This window comes from Mixophyes fleayi, chromosome 6 (genome assembly GCF_038048845.1).
Source record: "Mixophyes fleayi isolate aMixFle1 chromosome 6, aMixFle1.hap1, whole genome shotgun sequence".
In the NCBI taxonomy this organism is placed as follows: domain Eukaryota; kingdom Metazoa; phylum Chordata; class Amphibia; order Anura; family Limnodynastidae; genus Mixophyes; species Mixophyes fleayi.
In genome coordinates this window covers 153348849-153373287 of record NC_134407.1, presented here as the reverse complement: position 1 = coordinate 153373287, position 24439 = coordinate 153348849, and the positions used below count along the sequence as shown (strand labels likewise).

Below are 24439 nucleotides of genomic sequence, written 5' to 3'. Positions count from 1 at the left end.
AGGAGAGGAAGTAGGAAACATCTTGTGCAACCTGGAAGGCACCAGATACCATCTAGAATAAACTTTATCGGAGGTTTCCTCAACCATGGTAGAGGTCGAGGCCTTAGAAACCCCATCTCTAATCCTATTCCACAGGTCATCATTGTCGGGAGCCCCAGACCTCTCAGACAGACAATCAAGTTCATGCCTCAGGAAGGAGTAGAGTATGGACAGGGAGGGGGGGGAAACCAGGCCATCAACTGAGATAAACAAGTTAGATCCTCTATTCGCCAACAGCGCTAGACTGCTTGCTGGTGAAGAAGGTTTTAGTTGGTTTAGATTGGGGGCGGGGGCAATGACCAGCAATAGGTTAAGGCAGGAGAAATCTCTGAGATTTGCTGCTTTAATCCCTGAATAAATTAAAAGAACAGCTGCATTGGCCATTCTCTGGAGAAAACAGCTGTTTTCTCCAGATTCTTGGCTCATCTCAGCTTAGTAAATAGACTCCTAATCGTCTGTTTAATTTAACCTTTTTGCTTCGTTCTTCATGATATTTGTTCAAAGGGGTGGTTATATAGTGGTAGTAGGCTGGACTTTGTGGTGAAGTTTATACATCATTCACCATGTGCATTTCGAGCCCGACTGGCTGGAAAAAAACTAAACAAATAAAACCCCAATATATTATTACTAGCGACTATGACAAATAATAATGTATGTCTTTGCTCATTAATTCACGTTGGCTTTATCACAAATAATATGTCACTGCAATCTTGGAACAATAAATCAATGTTGTTACTAACTTTCTGATGAGAATGTGGTATTGCCAAGAGTCTTGTTGCTACAAATTGATATCCGGACAGCTAAAATTCCTACATATCATTTAGCTTTACTTTTTGAAGCACAAAATAAAACATGAAGATTTGATTTATTACTTCTATTTAATTAAAAAAATAAAAGAAAGCGAAAGCTTCATAGGGTGATGTGGAGCTGGTTGGATCCAACTGTAAATTAACTCTATAACTACAATTTGGCAGTAACACAAAAAAACTTTTAGATGTAAAAAAAGTAAAAATATGACTCCCTTCAGACACATATCCTATCACTGGACCTCTAGCATAACACTACTATACTAGATAGCAGAGACTGTAATTATCTCGTCTGCAGACAACCGCCAAATGACATTGGCCAACCAGAAGAGAGGAAAGAGGAAAAGCAGTTTATAAGCCAGTTGCAAAACATCCGATTGGTCATCCTTTAAGAACAATTCAACAAATGAGTTGCTTCTGGCACAACATATGGTGACACACGTACAAGTATCTAATTATTTACCAGAGGGGTGTATGGCATTTCAGCATGCTTAGATTCTTGTTCTTTTAACTGGAAGTGGGGGAATTGGTGTATTCTTGTGTTCCGAACGAGGACTTTAATATGGTAATTTCAATAAAGTTTGTTTACTTTTTAATATTGGTATTTCGACCAGAAGGCTAAATATTTATCCAACTTTGTTTAAAGCGAAACATACACTTGTCAAAAAGTGTGTTTGTACAGGTCCATTCGCTTATAGAATTTGGAATGTGTTTGGACTATCATTAACAACAACTGACACCTTACTGACATTCTATTGCTCAGCAACCATTGATTGATACATCGGTCAGCAGTGTGAGTACATACAAAGTTAAGCCTACAACATGTACATATATTTCATACAGCAAAGGCAAACTGTCCTATGAAGTTGCTATTATCTATAATACAATCTATACTAGAAGATATTAGAGCAGTGGGGGGGGTTGGAATACATTACTTGGCATGTGCCGCATGCAGCATAGAATAGACCTGGCTTTGATGTTGAATGCTTTCTCTCCTTCCCGTAATCCTTGATTGACAAGGTCAACAACATCATCTGGTGTTATGTCACCCCTGCCGAGACAAAAGTTGTTACTCATTCAACATGTACAAAACATGTTATGGTGACAACAGTCACCTTGACACTCAACTTTACTAAACTGGTCTAGGAGTTTTTAGAGTGGAATTACAGGTTTGTGGACCCTCCTAAGATACACTGCCTGAATTTTCAGAAGAAAAGGATGGCTGTATTACCACTCGCAAGACTTATGTTATATTGCAGGAACCCTGGCTTTCCCCATCCATTGAATTAGAATTTGACTTGTAGAGTAGTCTAGGAAAATTCTAAATTAAAGGTTGCATGCATCTTCGAACTCAATGCCTACAAATAAGATATGGGAGAGGAAAGAATATTTTGTAACTTACTGTGCATTTTACTTCAAGTTGTACAACCGAAAGGCAATGTCCATGAAAAATAAAACCTCCAATACAGCGGGTAGATTAACCATAAAGAATAAATAAAAAAAGTGCTTAAATGATGGGAGGTTATATAAAGCACTGAAACAATTTGAGGCTGGTCCTCCATCATAAAACGATGAGTCCCGGGGGAGCAGTCTGCACCATGTACCAGGATGGCCATTTTATGGTTGAGCCTCAAATTGTTCCAACACAATTTCTAACATCCTATCTTCTAGGTGCCTTTTAATTTATGCTTTATGGCTAATAAATCTACCTGATTTATTGGAGGTTTTATCTTTCATTTACAGGGACTTCTGATTGTACAACATATTACATTTCATCAGTGTGGCAGTGGATTTATCAGGAAATTGATCTTGAATGGCAGTGCAGCTGTCCTGCTCATTTTGATACAAACTCATGGACATAGAGAATATTATGTTTGAACTATCTCACTGCTGACACTTTTTGCTATATTTGGTGAGAGGGGTACAGCAATTGCTTTGATCTTGTACGACTTTTTACACATATTCCATGTAATGTAAGAAAATTTGCTTTTTGAGCAAAGAGTGATCGCCTGAGCTATGTCTGTAGTAGGATGCTGGATATCTGGGTCTCCACCCAAGGTGAATACTATATATTGCCCATCCAGTGAGGGCTTATAACAGTCATCCATGCTGCCTGACTGTTCTGAGTGATCAGGATTCCACTTACTCTTTTTGTCCCCATGGGATTGGGTCCACTTTGGAATTGGCCAGAAAGTGAGGACTGTATCTGACTTCTACATATAGAACGCCTTCTTTGGCTTTCATTTCGACAAATTCATAAGCAACTCTCTTAATAGCTTCTCTGTCACCCCTAAATAAATAAATAAACAAATAAATTAATTAGTTATCAAATAGATTTTACAGACTTGACAACTTAAAAGCATGTTTATAGGGCAATCTCCTTGGCCAACCTAGCACAATATGGCTCAGAAAGCTTAAATCAAATGTGCTGCATACAGTTGAAATAAATGTGCAATTTTTAGTACAGTGTTATTGCAAACAGGGTATACCCTGGGCTCTATGCAGAGCATGATGTGTGGTATAGTGGCAAATTATATACATATTGCAACACAATAGTAAATATTTAGCATAAAAGCATATATTATATTAAATGTTTACTTTACATATCTGCCTCAAGTATGACTGGCAAAAGTAAACTAAATTACAGTGTACATTAGGCCAAATTGTATCAATATGGAGCAAACCTAGTACATGTGCAAAACATAGGGATATTCTATAAAAGTGAAAGAATCTGAAAATGTTCTTAAATATGTCTGATTGAATGACTATACAATTTTCACCATAATCTTTTTAAAAGTCTTTATTTAGGATTTAAAAAGCCCTTTTTGTCCTTTATTTAATTATTAAAAAGTAGAACTTTTCCTGAGCGCTCTTAAAGGAATAGATATTTTAGCTGTTGCTTTCTATTCTCTTACGAAAAATATAATTTCCAATTATATTAAAATCACACTCACTATACATTTATAGCATAAAAAGAAGCAGATATGGTGGAAACGTTGGCAACATAATGTTACAGAATGTGGAGTACAAAAAAAAATAATTACAATTCTAAAGAGAAGTTAAGCAACATTTTCATTCCTCATATTTTACAGAATATTTCCCATACAATGCTTTTACCACTATGCTTTTGCCTGTATAACAATCCTACAATGCAGCAATCATGATCTTCATTTATTTGTATGGCGTCACAGAATCCGCATTGCTGCACATTTAACAGAAAAAAAAACAAAAAACAAACAAAGCAAAAGTTAATATAAGTTAGGGACAAGAGAAACAATAGACTCAGTAAAACTCAACACAAGAGACCACAGAGTAAGCAACTACATAAGAATATAAAACTATAACAAAAGAAACAGTACAAAGACGATGAGGAGATAAGAGGTAGAGGAGGCCCAACTTTGTGAGTTAACGTTAAGAGGAATAAGGTAGAAAATGAAGACCATAGAGGTGGAGTGAAAGGGCAGTGAGGAGGGAATTATCTTATGATGGGTCCAGGTAGGCAAGTGTGAATTTCCCTCTTTAAAAAAAATAACTCATTGTGTGACTTTTATATGGCTGCTGTGTGCAAAATTTCGCCTTACAGCCATCTGTACCCTGATCTCATGGCATATGGTAGAGAATGCGAGCAGTGCACTAAAATTTGCAACCATAACAGTTGTAAGAGACCGTTAAAGGGCCAAATACCCATTTATTTGGATTCAAGAAAAGACTGTCACAGTGCCCTATGATGGAGAATATAACAGATGCCTACTACAGGCTTCATCTGCACAGCAGGAGGCCACCAGGGTGCAGGAAATGGCTATCAACCAGTGCCAAGACCGCAAAACCTTCAAATAGGGAATGGAGCAGCTGACAACGGTGCCTGGAAAAGTTTCCAATGGCACCATGGCTAGCTCAAGCCATGTATGGGCTGGTCTTTTTTTTTGCAAAAGATGTCTCTGTAGCTCATGATGTTCATACTTATCTTACCACCTGTGTAAGAACAGCGGAGTGAAAGGGCTGGCCTAAAGTACAGTGGGCATGCCTGTTGGCACCTTTCCTTTCTGGGGAACTCACAAAAGACTTATTTTGACTTCAGCCTTGAGGATGCTCATGAGAGGGAGAAATCCTCTCTGTTCAAGTACAACATGTGCACCGCTGGATGAATCTACTGGACAAACCTTACAATTCTCAGATGCATGACCTCATCCACATCACCAAGAACTAGCTAAAAAGAGAGACTCTAACTGGAGCATGGATCCGGTTGTCATGGACAGATATTTTAGATCTCTTTCTGTTGTACTGCTCAAATGGGTGAGCCACAGGGATCCTAAAACAGCAGACAAGCTGATAGAAATGGTGGAGAGGTGTACAACGACTGATGAACTAGTACCTAGGTTCCCATACTGTGCGCCGCGGCTCCCAGGGGTGGCGCGGCGCTGTCACAGGGGTGCTGTGGACAGGAAGAAGACGTCACGCCCGGCATTAAGTGAGAAGCGAGGAAGGAGGAGGATGCTGGGTCCCGGGCATCGCCGGATTGGTAAGTAGTTTTTTTCTTCTTCCTGTCCACGGCGGGATACTGAGGGGGCAGTTAAAATAGCAGAAACCCTGTCATCTATGCAAGCTAGGAATGAGCTATGAGCATGAAGCTAGGAATTTCTCATAAGAAATAGAGGTGTTTTCGAACTACCTGCCCAAATGACAATAATTAAACATGACATAGACACTGAACCAGGGGTTATGAGTTAACATAAAGCCATACAGATTACCAGAAGCGAGACAGTTTCCAACGAAATAAAGAAAATGTTGGAGTTAATATCAAGGATTCGCACAGTGGGTGGTAGAGCCCCATTGTCCTTATTCTGAAACCAGATGGGAACTTACTATTCTGTAATGAATTGCGGAAACTGAACATGGTTTCCATTATTACTAGCGTTGGTTAATCAGGGAATTTAAAGAGGAACATTAGTCTCTGCCCCTTTTCAGGTTATCTAGTTTTCTATCACAGACACTCAAGCATGGCTAATTTATTCTGATATACTGTTAAGCCAATGATCTTGGCTACCCTGTAGAACCTTACTTGAACATGAGTAGAACGTACAAACTCCATGGGATAGCACTGATTGGAATGAAATCCAAGGCCATCAAATTTGGAAATCAGCAAAACCAAACACAAACCATGTGTTTTTTTGAGTAGCGTCATAAGTTTTGCTACACCATATGACAGGTTTCTGGGGCGGGGGGGGGGGGGGGCACGCATTATTACTGTTACTACGGTAACTGATGCGCATTATTACCGTTGGTATGGCAATTTCAACACTGATTTTGGCTGACAGCTTCCTGAGCCATGAGCTGAAATCCATGTTAAAATGAATCTACCCCACTGAATCAGAATTTTTCACCTCCAGGCTGACTGTGTATTGTATTTTACCACAAAAAGTCAAAAAAGCAAGTATATTAAAAGAATCACGAAACCCCCAAACTTATATTTTTAAAGATAAATATATATATAAAAATTATGAAGGTAGAATAGACTGAACAGTCCTCCAGTGAGTTTGCAGTGAAGCTCTGTTAACTAGTTAATATTAATTACGTACCCCTTCTTCACATACATATTGATTTTATCCATGTAATAATATTTATTTGAGTACAATTAAAGAGTAATATGATTTACTACACATGAAAACCTGTTTTGTAGCCTGTGTTTATTTCTGAGTTTTGATGATGCATAAAAATAGGGATAAATGCACAAGATGCAAAGAAAGAATTACCAATACAAATGTTGACCACATCTTGAATATTTTGGGTACAGTTTTGAAGGGACAAAAGGGGGACAAAGGAGGACTAGAGAGGTTTCAGGCACGCATCCTCAGTCACAAAGGGAATGCAGAGTTACATAATAAAGAGGTTAAAAAAGACTAGCTTATAGGTGCTCTAATTAATATGTATAAATATATTAACGTCAATAGAAAGATATATTTAACAAACGTTTATATATCAAGGACAAATGGTTCTCAGTTCAGAATGGAAAAAATAGAAAGGGAATGCCTTATCTTGTGATGGCAAATTAACTAGCAGAATTTGAAAATGTATATGATACCTTTCTTACAAGAAATGGTACCTGTACCTGTAATTAGTAGCAGATATTATAGGGGTGATTTACCAGATTGCCATTTTTTTTTTTTTCAATTTCTTTATTGAAGAATGTCAAACATGTACACATCAGTAAATAAATTAGAACAAAGATATGTTTATACTTAATAATCATGAACCATGACACATAGTATGAGGAAAGTCGTCATCTGTGAGTTACTGAAGTGAACTATAAATATGATATCACACATAAGATACAAAAGCCTGGAGAGACCGGGGCAACACAAGCACTCTCCTAGTCCAGAAAGATAGGTGGGTCTTGCATGAATATTCTAGTTTCGTACCAAAGGGTGTTTTGAAAACATTTTTGTATTTGTTCTCTCAGCGGGACTGACAAAGTGCCAACAAAGCTCTCCCAAGTGTCAAAAAATTTCCCTGTGTATTTTGTTTTTTGGAGGGAGGCTTCCAACCAGTCTATTTTCATGGCAAAGAACAATTTTTCTTTAAAGAGGTCCAGTGTGGGGGATGTGCTCTGGATCCACATGTGGAGGATGCATTTTCTTGCCACTGCCGAAATAATCAGCAGCAGACGTCTGCCACCTCTGGATGTGCGGGTATTTGGTGGGAGAATGCCCAATATAGCCCAGTCTGGTGTGAAAGGGAGATAATTTACCAGATCAGCAGTAGCGAACCTCCACGCGCGTATCCAGAACCCTCTCAGCCATTTTTGTTGTTAAGAAGGAATTATTTTCCCCATGCGAGGCAAAAAATTTAATTCTTACACTGGGGGTCTTGTTTTGCCTCTCTGGATCATTCGATATTATGAAATGTTGAACTCCATTGACCTGTGTCTTTTCCAGCCTGTCTAACAATGTATTGTACATTTCTGGGATATGTATGTTACGGTTTATTACAGCAGAATGTAACATGACAGGGTTGGGACTGCAATGCACCAAGTTTAGCCAAGACTGCACCCTATATGGTTTGTAAAGTATTTGTTGGGAGGTATATAATGAAACTTTGAATTTAAAATAAATAAATCTATCATCTGATTAGTATGGTACACAGCATATTTGTGCTCCTTTAAATCTGTTAAGGACAGATAACCGACATGGCATAATATAAAAGAGGAAGAATACACATCACAGGTCTCTCCATTGGTTTCTAATAGTTTTATGAGTAAATGCTGATTACTTTAGGCTGCTGGCGTAAAGTATTTGCAAAGTCAGTATTTCTTTTAAATTGCAGCACAACCTTTCATTGTCACAAACAAAATGTACAATCCAAAACATAAAAGTTCCTCTTTTTCTGGTGTGTGTATATAGCATCAGGGCCGGATTTCCCGCTAGGCATCCTAGGCAACTGCCTAGGGCCCAGCGGTACCCAGGGGGCCCTGCCAGAGCCGACGGTGAGCGGGGTAGGCAAGGCAGAGGGGCGCTCCCCTCTGCCTGCCATCCCCCTCTGGCCGCAGGCACAATAGAGGCTTCAAATGGATGCAACATCAAAGAAAAAAAAATGAGAAAAAAAACAAAAAACTCAGCTGACCGAGCGTCGGATCCCGGCAGTCTCCTCTCGTCTCCCACTGAAAATGACGGCGGGCGTGATGACGTCATCACGCCCGACGTCATTTTCAGTGAGAATTCGGCGAGGAGCACAGCCGGACCAGAGGAGGAGGAGCAGCGGCAGCGCGCCATCGAAAAAATATGAAAACAAGAACAGAACAGGCAATTAAAAGGTAAGTTAATTAACTGAGGGCCCATGCTTGTTCAGTCGGGGGCACGAGAAATGTGGAACAGCCAGGCATTAAGGACACAGAGGGGCATGATGACAAATTTAAAAGGGGCATGTTGACAGCTATGTAAAAGGGGCATGATGACAGCTATGTAAAAGGGGCATGATGACAGCTATGTAAAAGGGGCATGATGAAAGCTATGTAAAAAGGGCATGATGACAAATGTAAAAGGGGCATGATGACAGCTATGTAAAAGGGGCATGATGACAAATATAAAAGGGGCATGATGACAGCTATGTAAAAGGGGCATGATGACAAATTTAAAAGGGGCATGATGACAAATGTAAAAGGGGCATGATGACAAATGTAAAAGGGGCATGATGACAGCTATGTAAAAGGGGCATGATGACAGCTATGTAAAAGGGGCATGATGACAGCTATGTAAAAGGGGCATGATGACAGCTATGTAAAAGGGGCATGATGACAAATGTGTAAAAGGGGCATGATGACAAATGTGTAAAAGGGGCATGATGACAAATATGGAACAGAGGGGCATGATGACAAATATGGAACAGAGGGGCATGATGACAAATATGGAACAGGCATTAAGGGCACAGAGGGGCATGATGACAGAAATGTGGAACAGGCAGTGTGAGGTGAAATAAACAAGGGGAGCAAAAATATGGAGGGCACAATGTGATGGTGAAGTGTGCACAGTGTAATGATAAAAGGGCAAAAGCATGATGGAATGCACAGTGAGATGATGAAGGGAGTACAATATACTAAAGGGGAAACAGTGTGAAGGAGGAGCAAAAGTAATGTGTTGGGGATATTTTTTTCTCTTCTGTACTTTAACTTATTTGGCAAAATACATTTTTTGTAGGAGGGAGCTGTGAGAGCTTGCGCAGGCTCAGTGTGCTTGGACTGGGCGTGCAGGGACTGAAGTGACATCATACGGAGGATCAAGGTACAGTGCGCAGAGTTGGACCAATAATATCAACCTGCAGGGACTGAAATAACCTTTCTTTTCATCAGCAAATGTGAGTAATGCAAAGTAATCATTATAAATGCTGTAATTATCTCTATTGTAATAATGTTCACTCTTCAGTCTGTGACAGAAGCTCTGGGCAAATGGTAAAAGGCAGGTACATAAGTCCCAGGTTCCTGTCGTTTGTAATTTAAAACAGACTGATCAAGAGATGCACCTGGGAGGTGCCTGTGAAAAGGCAGCTGGGATATGCAACCAGTGTCTCAGACCTGGGGAGAAGATGAGTTGCCTCCTCAGACACTCTGCTGTAGTGAGCAATAATATGTTGTAGCTCTAAGAGAGGGTCTTGCTAAATGTATTATCTAGTAGCCAGACGGCTAGGATATTGTATATATTTTGTTTTGTTTACAAGCTGGTGAATAAACTGGCTGTGGTTGTTATCCTGAAACGTCTGGACTTGAGTGGTTACTGCTGCTGTCCACCAAGGAGATAGTACCTGTTCCCCTAAATACATTACAAGTCTTTATATAGTGCAAAATCATGGGGGGAGCATGTCTTCTCTGGGAGTGTGTGTTACACACAGTAGTAAATTATATTTACAAACACATGCAAATGATTTGGTTAAGTGTGTATAAGGTTGCTGACCTCTGCATGTTATATGATCACTGACTTTACACCTACTGGGTTAAATCTTGTATAAATATCACATGCAAATAAATGGATAAAATTCTACCATACATTAAAGTATTGACACGTGACATGATGGATACTACAAGAATATGCAAACACAAATGGGAGGTTCAAACATGTCCGTATGCTTATTGCTTTTTCTGCATGGGAAAGACAGTAGGTTATAAATAGACCTATGTGGCGGAGCTTCCTTCAGTTTGGATATGGTTCATAGTCCTTTTTTACGATTATATGTATTTCTGTATCTGTAGAGAAATCTGTATGTGAAAGAACAAATAATGTATTTATGTTTCAAGGTGGTGATTGGTCTTTTTTAGGGGCTTGTAGTTAGTCAACAGCTGCAGTCAGCTGGTAGAGAAAGTGCAGAGCTGATTTTGGAAATGATAATATGTTTAACATAGTTGATTAGTGTTGTCCCAAAACCTTCAGTATGTAATTTCTTGTATATCTAGGAATGAATGTTGCCATGCCAATTTTATTTGGGGGCAATTGTGTAGGATTATTGACTTTTCTGTTTTTGTTTGGATGTAGCTTAATACACAATGATGACATTTTCAGCAGGAAAATAGAATGTAAGGTATCGTATAGGTAATAAAATTGCTATTAACTTTTCTTATTCTGTAGAGAAACTACAAAATTTGAATAGAAGATTGTTTGCATTGTGTTTTATGTCAAGTGTATAGTTACAAAAAAAAGCTTGGGGTACCAATTCTTAGCATTAAAAGCTATATACAACATTATTTGCACTCTGTTTTATGTAAGGATTTAATTAAAAGTTATTATTTATTGGTATAACATTGTCTGCACTATCTTTTCTAGTACCTATTAAAAGTTAATATTGTTTCACGGAGGGGGGCACTAAACCAATATCTTGCCTAGGGCCCTATGAGGTCTAAATCCGGCTCTGTATAGCATACAGACATCTTGTACAAAGGGAGTGCAGAGGATGAGAGATGGCTCATTTCCCTGCACAAAACAGACTTTTTGCTATTGTAAGCAGAGAAAAATAAACTAAAGGAATGAATGTTCCCAGGAGATGATCCACCTGGGACCTATCTGACACAGTCATCAACATTTTCAGATACTTTCCAGGGGTGCTTTGCTGCAGAGCAGAGGCTCCTCTAAGCACGTCGTGCAAGGTAGTGTCTAAGCAGATCTCAGTGATCTACAAAGTCATACCGATATATTTACTGAATTTGGTTAGAACACAATTTTGACACATTTTAAACAATCTTCTTCAACAAATGTTAACCTGAGAATAATAATTGCATCTTCTTTACAAAATAAGATGAATTTGCTGATATTAAGACAAAATTTGTGGGGACTGGTCTTTTCCAAATACCAGATTGATCTGTTAATTATGGACAGGTGACAACAATGGGCACAAACAAAATATGGGAAACGTTTCTTTGTTTTAAACTGTAGTTCAAAACTATTATGCCCCTCCGTTCCTATATTCTGCCTTATTATGGCTTGGTAAAGCCGTGATCGTCATCCATACCAATATGCTAAACTGCACCTAACATGACGTTAGCTGGGCTAGGACCACTACTTTATATTTCTACAACATGGTTTGAAATTAACCAGGGTGCAGACAAGTATTTTAATGCTACTTTGCAGTAGGAAAAAAAATCGGAACTGAATGAATGTGTTCAGTGCTGGGCAGGTTCTCAATTCTCTAAGACACCCAAGGCAGTCTCTTCTTTCGTCTCATTTATCACATATAGATATAGTCTTGTTGACAAGAGATTGGTAAACAACGTGTTTGTGACTCACGCTATAGCAGGCATGTAATAATCGAATTTGGTCAGGAATTCCGTCAGACTGAGAGGTTCCTTATATGATATGATTTGCAGGAGTCCTTCAACTGTGTCTGCTGGTATTTTTATTTGTCTTTTCCTGAATAGAAAACAAATGCAGAGAAAAGATGCAACATACATAATAATATTAAGCAACAAGCTACTGATAAATTAAACATGAAGGATTGTGTTACTGACTTAAAATATATATTCATAGGAATAACCATCCTGACTGGATGTTTCTCTTAAGCTGAAAAAAGCATTTCTTAATGGCAGTTGCAGTACCTCATTTAATAGTCGTATAAGCAATTTGACTGCTAGAATAATTTATAGCAAAGCAGTCTTGAAACAATTCTACTAAGGAACCCTGAGATACTTGGCTCTCCCAAACAAAATCATGGGGAGGCCTTTTCTGGCTTAGCCCTATAGTCATTGCATCAGCTTCTAGGGCTATTTATTACTATTTTTAGCATTTTTTCTTTTTAATAAAATGTACAAGCAAACTCAGGAGACAATAACTCTTTGCATGTAAGTGAAAATATCACGAAAAAAAGAACTGAATAGGACTTTTTTCACCCACACTATGGGGAAATAACCAATGTGTCCTTAATTTTGTCACAACAGCACAAAAAGTTTAAGACTAGCATGGTGCAAGATAAAAGAAAAAAGAAATAAAAAAAATGAAGCATTATCACAACCGAAACTGGGAGTTGAACTGGCCCTAAGAGTTCTAAAATAAAGGTTTTCATTCTTCGGTTTAGCTTGTCTTAAGGATAAACCATGCTCTTCCAACAAAATTAAGTGTATCCATTTTGATTCTCATTACAGAGCTGCGTGAAAATTTCAAAACTGTTCTGCCCTATTCTCTTTATTCCACATTAGGGTGTTGCAATTAGAAGGTGTCTCCAGTGGAATCAAGAAAGCAGAAAAAAATTACACATTCATCATCCCAGGTCTATTTAGACTATAAATAAAGTGGCCCAAGTGCAGAATGTGGCCAAAACAAAGTGGAATGCCAGTTTTTGGAGTTGCTAAACAAAAAACATAACTTGAAGATTGTATCACTGGAAACTCGCACCCCTGTGTAGCAGTAGTCCACAGGCACTATCCCTTCCGTTGATTGCTGCTACCTGCCCAGGCTATGAACGGTGGTGCTAGAGAAACCTTTTTGTGGGGAAGGGGCACACCATTTTTTTAAACATATATATTACTACATTAACACAGCAGTGTCATCAACAGGGTACACTTCATAGAGTATCATCGTGCTTTACTTCTACACATGCAATTACGTGTAAATGCTGATTTGCTCAGATCTTCTGAGAAGACGTATACGAATACGTGTTTTTGTTTGAACAAACTCTGCGCTTTAAGACGAAAATGCGTCCATCTCTGCATCAGGCCATTGATGACTAATGACTTAATATTTACATTTAAACATACTACATACTTTGTGACAGAACATTTTAAATAGCACTTTAGAGAAATTACCAGACTTATCAAGAAACATAAGTGTGTGCTCCAGAGTGAATGGCCAGTTCGCTTGATTAACAAAATGTGTACAAGTGACCTGCATGGGCTTCTTATTGTAAATATTTTTTATTGGTTTCTCATTAATTTTTTCAGTCCAATGGCGCTCCTTTCATTGTATTGTTGATATTGGGCTAACTTTTAGGGATTGGAACCTCTAAGATAGTACGGTCATTTTGAGAAATTAGTTGTTGACCCTTGGAGGAGTATAAGCACATAAGAGCCAACTCTTTGTATCATAGTTCGGTAAATGTGGTTGCAAAACAACCTCTATCCGTTACCAACAGCATCAGCCTGAATATTGTCACTTACATGTGTGACCAAATTGAACAAAGATAGTGATAGAATGGTCCATTGTTTAGCCAGCTTCAACTATGAATTTGTAAAATTGATTTTACTTATTTAGCTAATCAACATATGTAGAATATCAGGTAGCTTATATCCTATTGATTTATTGCAATGTTTATAGATATAAGTGATTGTTAAGATGCCTTTTCCCACTGGACGAAAATTTTCGGTTACTTATAGTATAACAGATTATGTAATATGTGTCTGTGGCATTATTTGATAATTACTTTGCAAAATGGATGATTGTCTCTGGTTTGAAGCTTCCATCCAAGTGAACATGAAGTTCAACCTAAAGAAAGAGAGAAATAACAAATATAAAAGTCACATTGACACTTTATAATTCACCAACTAGACAAGATTGTGGAAGACCATACTTCATCAATTCATTTTTTTAGCTGCGTTATGGTGGAAATAAAACGGCTCAGGGAGGACAGAAACCTCCCGTGTTTGTAGAAAAGCAGAATTTTTAAGCAGGTTGATGGGAGGGGTTTAGCAGATTTAGGGCATTCATTTAAGCTTATAATGGAAAAAATGCATCATATCCATCATTGCTTTGTTAAATTAAGCATAATTGCACAATATACTCTTGTACTAAGAAATATTTTGTTGTGTTCATATAGTATACTGTAATTTGTGTTGTAACTGATAGTCAAGGTTGTGCATGATTCCACTTCTTGGAAGGACAATGTTTGTGAAAACATTCTGTTCTTGAGTAATACTGTCCAAATGACACACATCTTTTATCAGCTTAGCAGGTAAGAGAATGTAATATTTTAGATTGGCTGGGTGACGAAGCTCTATGGCAATCTCTCAATGTGAATGGCCATTCTTATCAATTAATGTTGATGTCACACAAGTTGTTAATTCTGGCTATGTCCTAACCTTGTTACTCTATAAACAGGTATCCTAAAATTACACTTTAGAGTTGTAATCTTGCAGTTTATAGACAATTGCAATAAAGTTCTCTAAATTTACGCTACCCGTTTTTGGCTTATGAATAAAATATTCAAAAAATACTTATATTTTAGGGGTGTATCCGTGGGTCACCTCATTCAAATCTTTCTTCCATGAAAAATATAAAAACCTAACATAGTATAATACTGTAACAGCAAATAAAATCATGTAGTGAATATGAGGTTAATCAACTTCAATCCATATATACATGGTGTTAAGAAGATAAGATTGATTATCATTTCTTGTGTTAACATATGTATTGCTTTATTGTATGACACATCTATGTGACTGCAGTCAACAGCGCTGAAACACCCCTATACATATATATCTCATTTAACTTTAGGGAAAATTGTGTGACTCCTATAGGGGGTTTAGCAGCAGTTGATTGTTGCGCAATTCACCCCTCTTACATACCATTTATTCTATTTACACCCGCAATTTATGGAGTAGACGCAAGGCTTGAATTTTACCCCATCTCGGGGTGGACTACGGGTGATGTAATAAATAGCTGTACACAATCATTTAAGCCATAAATTAGGTTAAATTCAGCAAAACGGAAAATGCTATTTTATCGAACAGGGTAGTGTTAATGAAGTAGAAGGTTGCTGTGACCTTTACATTCTGAACAGTGCACCCCTGGACATTTTTCCACCTATGCGCACAGCTATGCTCACTTGTAGGTTATAGAGGGACCTCTTGAGTAGATGTGGACTTTGATGAGCTGGGTGGACCATGTAGGCACACTGGTACAAAACCAAGGCATTTTTACTATGCACTTCATAAAATCACCTCCAGTGTCATTTGCACTATATATGTGTAACAAAAAACAAAAAAAAGTGCTTCCTCAATCAGAAGTGAACACAATAAAAAAAAAAAAAAAAAAAAAGGGGTGCATACTTGAGAATTGCCTATTGTTCTGCCTTCACTACTATTTGCTACCTTCCCTCAGTTCCCTTCCCTCTGCCACATAAGTATTATTCGAGGCAGCAGATCAGGAACATTGGAAGGAAGCAGTTTGACAGTGAAGAAAGGGCAATAATTGGGACGACTCTCAAACAACGTGACTCTGAATTTGTATGCAGGGCGCATACTTTTCTTATATTGTATAGATCCCAATTGTTTGCTGGAGAATTCAAATGACCTCTATCTAGTGAGTTTGTCTCATTCACTACAGCAGATCTTGGTAGCTAACTGACAAGAGTTCAGTAACCTTTGATACAATTTAAAAACCATTTGATACATTACAGAAACAGTTAATCAGACATGTAATTGTGGACTGCTCAATATCTCAATTCACAAATACCCGCAATGTATTGTGGGAGTGACTGGTGTGTGATGTTCTCAGGAGTGATGGGAAATCTTGTTCATTTTGGAGATTAGTTCAATATGATCTAGTTCACTCGAAAGATTAGTTCAGTAAGATCAGCTAGTTTACTGGCTCTGGAACACTGCTGAGCGAAAAGTGATTGGAGACATAGATCTAGTATTACACATACAGTAGACATGTCTACTACAAATTCACTGGATGAGCTATAGTCCTGTTAAAATGATTAGATATCTAATATATAAATGTCTAGTGGCGTGTGTTAGTCTGTCTGTGTGTGGAAAAAATAAAACCAAGCTGCAGCGCCACCTGCTGGGCGGAGTTATACACTGACCTACTAAATTCTTAGTGTGTGTGGAAAAAAAAATTCAGAAAGGGCTGAAATTTGGTATACTAAGATGTTTTTAATTTGTTAATTTAATTTGTTAATTGTTAAAAGTGTTTATAAAGATTTAAAAAAAATATATATATATTTCTTGAAGGAGAAGTGACAGTTGGGAGTGGTTTGTGGTTGCCGGGGGTGACAGTGGGGAGTGGTTGGTGGTTGAGGCCTGGGCTATGGCCCAAATGCATGACAAGAACCTTTTTAACACCTTAAGTAGCTTGATTTGACTAGAATGCATGAGTATCATGCACGGGTTAACTTGTATTTAATATGTCTGATCATTTTTAATATTTTGAAAAGAGAAAATCACTTATACAACAAACTAGTAGTGATATGTTGAGCTCTGCAAAGTTAGTTACATTTTTATTTTGCTTTACTTCAATAATATGCAAATGAAAAAGAACCAAATTCAGAGTATTATAATAGTGTCACTTTTTTTGTTTTTAAAATGCAGTAATTAGAAAAAGAAAAGAATTAACTTTTCCACTTTATCTCTTGAAGGTTTAATACATCTCCCCCTATTATTATTATCACCATTTATTTATATAGCGTCACTAATTCCGCAACGCTGTACAGAGAACTCGCTCACATCGGTCTCTGCCCCATTGGGGCTTACAGTCTAAATTCCCTAAAACACACACAGATACAGACAGAGACTAGGGTCAATTTGATAGCAGCCAATTAACCTACCAGTATGTTTTTGAAGTGTGGGAGGAAACCGGAGCACCCGGAGGAAACCCACACAAACATGGAGAGAACATACAAACGCCTCACAGAATATGGTGGAGTAAACAGAACTACAGTATATAGCATGCAGCCCTCAGCACTGTGTCTTGAACTGACAGGGAAGGTATCCTGTAACTTGTGAGCTAAATGAACTAGATGATCTAAATGAATTAGTGAACTACTGAGCTAGGAGAATGGCTCATAACCATATAGTTCAGTGACCAGCTCTGCAGAGTCCCACACAATTTCATAGCAGCGCCACCTATGGTAGATTAGAGGTATTGACTAATGAGTATTATATGAGAGAGCTGAATAGCAGTGCTGCTGTAGTAGCATATATAGCACCGATGAGGAGTCTAGGGGGAGGGGATTTCAGGACCCAGTACCAAAGCCATCATCAAGACTAATAGGACAGTGACTTTATCACAAAAATGTGAGTAGCATGAACATAGACACTCACACATAAACTTTAGCTAGTCAGTGCAATTTCAGAGGTTTTCTTCTTTTATTTTATTAAATTTGTATTTCATGGACTGTGTTGTGCTTTCTACTTTCCTTTAACAGCATTAGGAACTAAAGATCCAGTGTGAGACAGTGAGGGAGCCTGCTGGATTTGCCATGCTTTATCTTTGTCTAAGTCCTCCCACATGTTTTAGCTCCTGATGAACTACCTTGTTTCATTTTGAACTAATCATTCATGAACTACCAATCACTAGTTTTCCGCTAGTAACAGAGATGATTCTGGAGCGACCACACTACAAGAGGGCTCAAATTGAGCACACAGTCTGAGGGACTGTTCTGCTGGTTACTGCATGTTTCTACAAAGAAGGGGATCCAATATCATTCCTATTTTTTACTAGCATTAAAAAACCCAACAAGTAAATAAATGCATGTATTTTTTGACAAAAGTGGATAAGGGCAACAGAAAAATGTAATTCACAAACACTTTTGCTGTGAATTTGGGGGAATATAAATAAAAAAGAAAAAAAAAAGTGTGTTGATTTCACTTTTTTCAGAAAGGGTTAGAGAATATACTTATGACAGTTCTGTATTTGCTACGGTGAATATAATGCAGCTGTGTAAGGCCTATTACCCACTGGTAATTAATTATATGATGTGCCCGATCTTAGTTAATATAAGTGCAACACAAATAAAAATAATATTAATTCTGTTATATGTGTTCATACCCCTGTATTTGTGTGTTTTTGCGTTGCAGCATGTTTTTCTTTTTGGATGTTGCTCGTTCCATTTTAGTCAAACTATGTCACTGCAGTTGAAAAAGTCTGTTAATCTCTTTAGGAGCACATTAACTATATACCCATTAGGTGTTGACACGAGATGTCACACCATCACTGTGCTGTATGTTCCCAATTTTTCTCAATGGTCCATCTATATCACTGGTTGTGCTAGAGGTAGAAAAACTCTATTGAAATTAATAGACCATATAAATGAGTGGGCCATACACATGAATGGAGCTTACAGCATCGGAATTTGTTTTTCCCCCCACATCAATAGAGATTAAAGTAATCTCCTGATATGTGATCAAAAGGATCCAGCCACAGGAAGGGCTGGATCCTCTTGATCACATATCAAGAGATTACTTTAATCATATTGAATTTGGTGTCAAATAGTGAGTGATTTTGCCTTATGGCCATCAGTATGTCTTTGATCATCCTGAGTTTGTTGATACATTCTTCTGCATTCACTTTGGGTTATCTACCAGCTTGAAGTAACTCATACTTGTCCTAACTCCCGGAAAATGTCCAGGAGACTCTCGAATTCCAGGTAGGTCTCCACGCCCGTGGCAAAATAAGGCTTTTGCCGCGCCCTGCCCCTCTCTGCCCTCACACTTCACCTCCCCTCCAGGATCTCCCAATGGCGAAGAATGAAAAGCTGAAGTAACTGTCTGACCAGTGTTTTTCACTGGTTCACCATGTTCACAGACACGCAAATCCTCAAAAAACAAAATACCTGTCCTAACCCTGTCCTTGGTGTGATGATATGCCCCCACCGTGTAATTTTCTACTACCTTTGCAAATTTGTAACGGTTTTATAATGGTCAGAAGATTATGTACGAGGTAGGGCACAGATTAGATTGCAGCCTTCTCTAACTGCCGTCTGCAAGCAACATGATGATATATCTACTAGCACGTTTGCATTTGTTATCATGGGTTATTCCTCACCCTTTTTTGATCAGTATTGAACATAAGTAAACAAATGTTAACACCGCATTCAACAAAGGAGCATTTGGATAGTTCTCAGGAAGGGACTAATTGTACAGCTGTGATAATCCCAAATTCAGCAGTGGCCTTATCACTGTACAGACTATATTACTTCACAGCACATTCCGCATGAGTTAGCAAGATAAAGCTGTATTGACACCACATAGTATGCTTCACTATGACATCACTGAATTTGTATTCATTTGGGTGGTACGAAGCACACATTTTGTAACAAACGATCCTAGTTACATGTAAATACCAAGTGAGCCTGCAATAATGTATTCGTCTTTATTCTTTTTTGTTCTTTAATCACATTAAACAGATTTTGTAAGAGATATAAAAGTGGTATATAACTGCAGTGGCTATCAATGGCATTTTCTCCTCCAGTGAATGAGTAAAATGGGATCGCCTCCGGTTTTTATAAGGTGATAAAATTACGGTTATTGAGTGTGCTGTTGAAGTTCTATAGCACATTATACAGGTTTCCAGCAGTCAGAGGACTTGCTGAAACTTACAAAATACATTGTGTTTTCTCTCTATCTTTCATCTTCCTTATTAACAGTACCTTTATAGGAGTAGATTCTTCATTTTCATGGGGATACTACCCAAGCTGCTCTTTGGATACAGTTGTAATCAATTCGGGAAGCACCATGTGATATATCCCAGGGAAATGAAATTAAGCAACTCTTAAAAAAAATATTTGACTTCATGGCTGAGATACACAAACCAATGAAGTAGAAGTTGCAGGAGGACAAACAAACAAATTAGTCATTTAACGTGGTCGTTCACTTTGCACTAGATCCCTTCTTGAGAAACTCCCACGTACTAATAAGGTGAAATGTTATTCTTTAGGACCCTCACGGATGTCTCATTCCAGCAGTCAGACCAAACCATGCTCTCTGGTGCCTGGGACGTAAATCAATTTATATAAGGTCACAAGGAGTTGGAGCTGAGATTTGAACCATAAACGTCAGTAAGTCTCTTGGGGCAACTAAATGCACTTAACCACAAACAAATGTATTGACTAGAATATCATAACAAAAACAATAAATCTGCACAAGTGGTAAATTTGTATATTTTGGATATATTTTTATATATAATATTTGACAACTGTAAAGTATTCATATTCTTATTACTGTAACCTAGTGATAGACAACAGACAGCCCTCGGACCCTTTAACTGCAACCTCCAGCTCCTTCCTGCTTTATTGTTAGATATTGATTAAATGTATTGTTACTGAGATTAAAAGGTTAGAGGGCCGCTCCATGCAGCCCTTGAAGTGTATCAGCTTACATCACTGCTGCAACCTGTATAGTGAGAGACTGACAATTAAGGATCACTTAAATGGGGAGGAGTGTACCACACCTCTGGATTCAGAGCACATACATCTGCCAGGACATAACATGCTATGTTTGGATGTGACTTTACATTAAATAGGATTAGTAATTTAATGCAGAGACACATTATTTTTCAACACGTTATCAGATTTATTAATAGCCCTTGAATTTATTTATGAATTGCTACAAATCTTTATTAATACTCTAGCTTTATTAAATGTACACCTATCAGGAATATAATGCTTTACAATCTTGTCTGGTTTACCACCGAATAACTTCATATTGTAACATAATGAGGGTAGCACGGTGGCTTAGTGGTTAGCACTTTTGCCTCATAGCACTGAGGTCAGGTAAGTTTTATTCCTGAACATGGCCTAATCTGTGTGGAGTTTGTATGTTCTCCCTGTGATTGCGTGGGTTTCCTCTAGGTGCTAAATTGACGTGCGTGTGTGTGTGTTTGTACGTGTGGGTGTTTAGACTGTAAGCTCCAATGGGGCAGGAACTAATGAGAGCGAGTTCTCTGTACAGTGCTGCAGAATTAGTGGCGCAATATAGCTGATGAGGAGGAGTAAAAAAGAAATTTAATTTCAATGTTAACTGTGGTCATTCTAATGTTACTCTAATGTTATAAGGCAGATATGTCCAAAGATGCGTGCAAGAGTGTTAAGCGAGGTACACACTACAGGTTTTTCACGCGATAGATCCGATATTGCATTAATGTGTAAGGTACCATAATCCTATTTTAACTTACCAAAACATATTGTATCATTTCATTTGATTTTACTTACTAAAAATCTCTATAAATGACGGAATGATGTTGGGCAAATTCTGCAGTGTGTATGCACTTACGATCAGGATCTCCACAGAGTTTACAGAGTCATGATCTTTTCAGCCAATGGTTGTGACAGATGAAACTACTCTAACCTCCTCACTTGACCTCTCCTAGTGGATTGAATCATCTACTCATACGGATGGCCACTGCCTTGATCTTGTTTTCTCTAGACTATGCTCAGTTTCTAATTTTCTTAAACACACCCTTCCCCCTCTCGGATCATCACCTTATCAGCTACTCACTCACCCCCACTGCTCTAACCTCTCTACTGTCTAACTCTACCAAGCCTCCTCATACCCGCAGAAATCTGAATTCTATTAATCTTCAACAATTTTCCACCTCTCTCCAACACCTTCTCTCCCCTATCTCTACATTCTCATACCCTGAGATGGCAGTACCTCATTTTCACCTAACCTAACCAACAGCCCTTGATCAAGTGGCTCCAGGGACACTACACGTCGACTTCGATGTCAACCGCGGCACACTAAAGCAACACGAAATCTTTAAAAACTGTCCCGTAAAGCAGAATGTCACTGGCGTAAATCTCGCACCTCTAATGACTTCTTCACATATACTTCTATCTACCACTCCTATCAAAATGCTCTGGACACTGCAAAACAAACATACTTCCAATCTCTTATCTATGCTCAGGCTTCTAACCCCAAACGCCTTTTCAATACATTTAAATATCTTCTCAATCCTCCCACCCCAAACCCTCCATCTACTATCAGTGCTCAGGATCTTGCTTCCTACTTCAAGGACAAGATCAGACTAGAAATGGTATCCTCTTCCTCGACAAGTAATCAGCTCAATTCCTTCCCACTACCTTCCGACACCCTCTCTTCATTTGACTCCACAAATGAAGAGGAAATCTTCTTATCTTCCTACTCTACCTCCTGTCCTCTTGATCCTATTCCCTCGCAAATTGGTTTCTTCTGTGCTCATTTGACCTCTAACTCAAATCTGTAATCTCTCACTCTCTACTGGCATCTTGCCATCCCTATACAAGCATGCAGTGATTACTCCTATTCTAAAAAAACAAAACTCCAACCCAAACCCTCTCTCAAATTACCGTCCCATCTCTCAGCTCCCTTGCCCCTCCAAGCTTCTAGAGAGACTTGCCTACACTCGCCTCACACGCTTTCTTTCCGCTAACAACCTGTTGGATCCTCTTCAGTCTGGCTTTCGTTCTCAACACTCCACAGAGACTGCGTTGACCAAGGTTGTCAATGATCTGATCACTGCTAAAACTGAACGCCATTACTCTCTCCTAATTCTCCTGGATCTCTCGGCTGCATTTGACACCGTTGACCACTCTCTTCTCATACAAACACTGCAATCCCTAGGTCTTCAAGACACTGTTCTATCCTGGTTCTCATCCTACCTCTCTAATCGCTCTTTCACATGTTAATTTCTCTGGAGCCACCTCTGCTCAGCTTCCCCTATCAGTTGGAGTACCACAAGGCTCAGTGCTAGGCCCTCTGCTGTTCTCTATCTATAACGCTTCTCTTGGAAATCTAATAAGTTCCTTTGGTTTTCAGTATCATCTCTATACGGATGATACCCAAATCTATCTCTCCTCTCCTGATCTCTCGACATCTGTGTTGTCCCGTGTAACTGACTGTCTTTCTGCCATATCATCTTGGATGTCCTCTCGCCAACTCAAACTTAATCTTTCTAAAACAGAGTTAATAATATTCCCACCCACCAACAAGAGCATACCTGACATTTCTATCTGTGTTGATAACATGACCATAAATCCCACCCCACAAGCTCGCTGCCTAGGTGTAATCCTTGACTCACACCTATCCTTTGTTCCCCACATTGACTCTTTATCTAAATCCTGCTACATACATCTAAAGAACATTTCCAGAATCCGCACATATCTCACGCAAGCCACTGCAAAAACCTTAATTCATGCACTTATCTCCCGCATTGACTATTGCAATTCCCTCCTTACTGGTCTTCCCAAAAACAGACTCAAATCCCTACAATCTATTTTGCACGCTGCGGCAAGACTGCTTTTCCTTGCAAATCGTTATTCCTCTGTTAAATCACTCTGTATGTCTCTACACTGGCTGCCTGTTTTGTACCGAATCCAATATTAAATACTTTTACTAACCTACAAGGCCATCAACAAAGCTGCACCAACATACATCTCCTCTCGTCTCAAAATATCTCCCAACTCGGCAACTCCGTTCTACACAAGATCTGCGTCTCTCATCCACCCTCATTACATCCTCCCATTCCCGCTTACAGGACTTTTTTCGGGCTGCACCCACTCTATGGAACTCTCTCCCTCGCACAATAAGACTCTCCTCTACCTTTGCAGTCTGGCTGGGCCAAAATGCAAAATGTAGACTTAACCTCATGTGTCAATCTCCCATTGTCCCATAGATTGTAAGCTTGCGAGCAGGGCCTTCTCACCTCTTTGTCTGTTTTACCCAGTTTGTTTATTTGTTTATTATGTTTGTCCCCAATTGTAAAGCGCTACGAAATATGTTGGCGCTATATAAATAAATGATGATGATGAAGATCACAGATCTGAAGGTAAATCGTGTGAATTAGCCTACTCATCGGGACCTTCAGTCGTTGGTAAAATTGTTATAAGATATCACATCGGAAGAAATTTCCTGCATTGTGTACCCACCTTAAGTC

General features: G+C 38.7%; 1 protein-coding gene across 1 annotated transcript in view; it reads right to left on the bottom strand.

Annotated features, from left to right (window-relative positions):
* The window catches only part of ADA (adenosine deaminase), a 58081-nt gene that overhangs the window by 21577 nt on the left and 12065 nt on the right, over positions 1–24439 (bottom strand). Inside the window, exons 2-5 of the mRNA XM_075176812.1 lie at positions 14229–14290; positions 12104–12226; positions 2992–3135; positions 1781–1896 (exon numbers count right to left, since the gene is read on the bottom strand). Coding sequence (XP_075032913.1) covers positions 1781–1896; positions 2992–3135; positions 12104–12226; positions 14229–14290 — 445 coding nt within the window. The remainder of the gene's footprint in view (positions 1–1780; positions 1897–2991; positions 3136–12103; positions 12227–14228; positions 14291–24439) is intronic.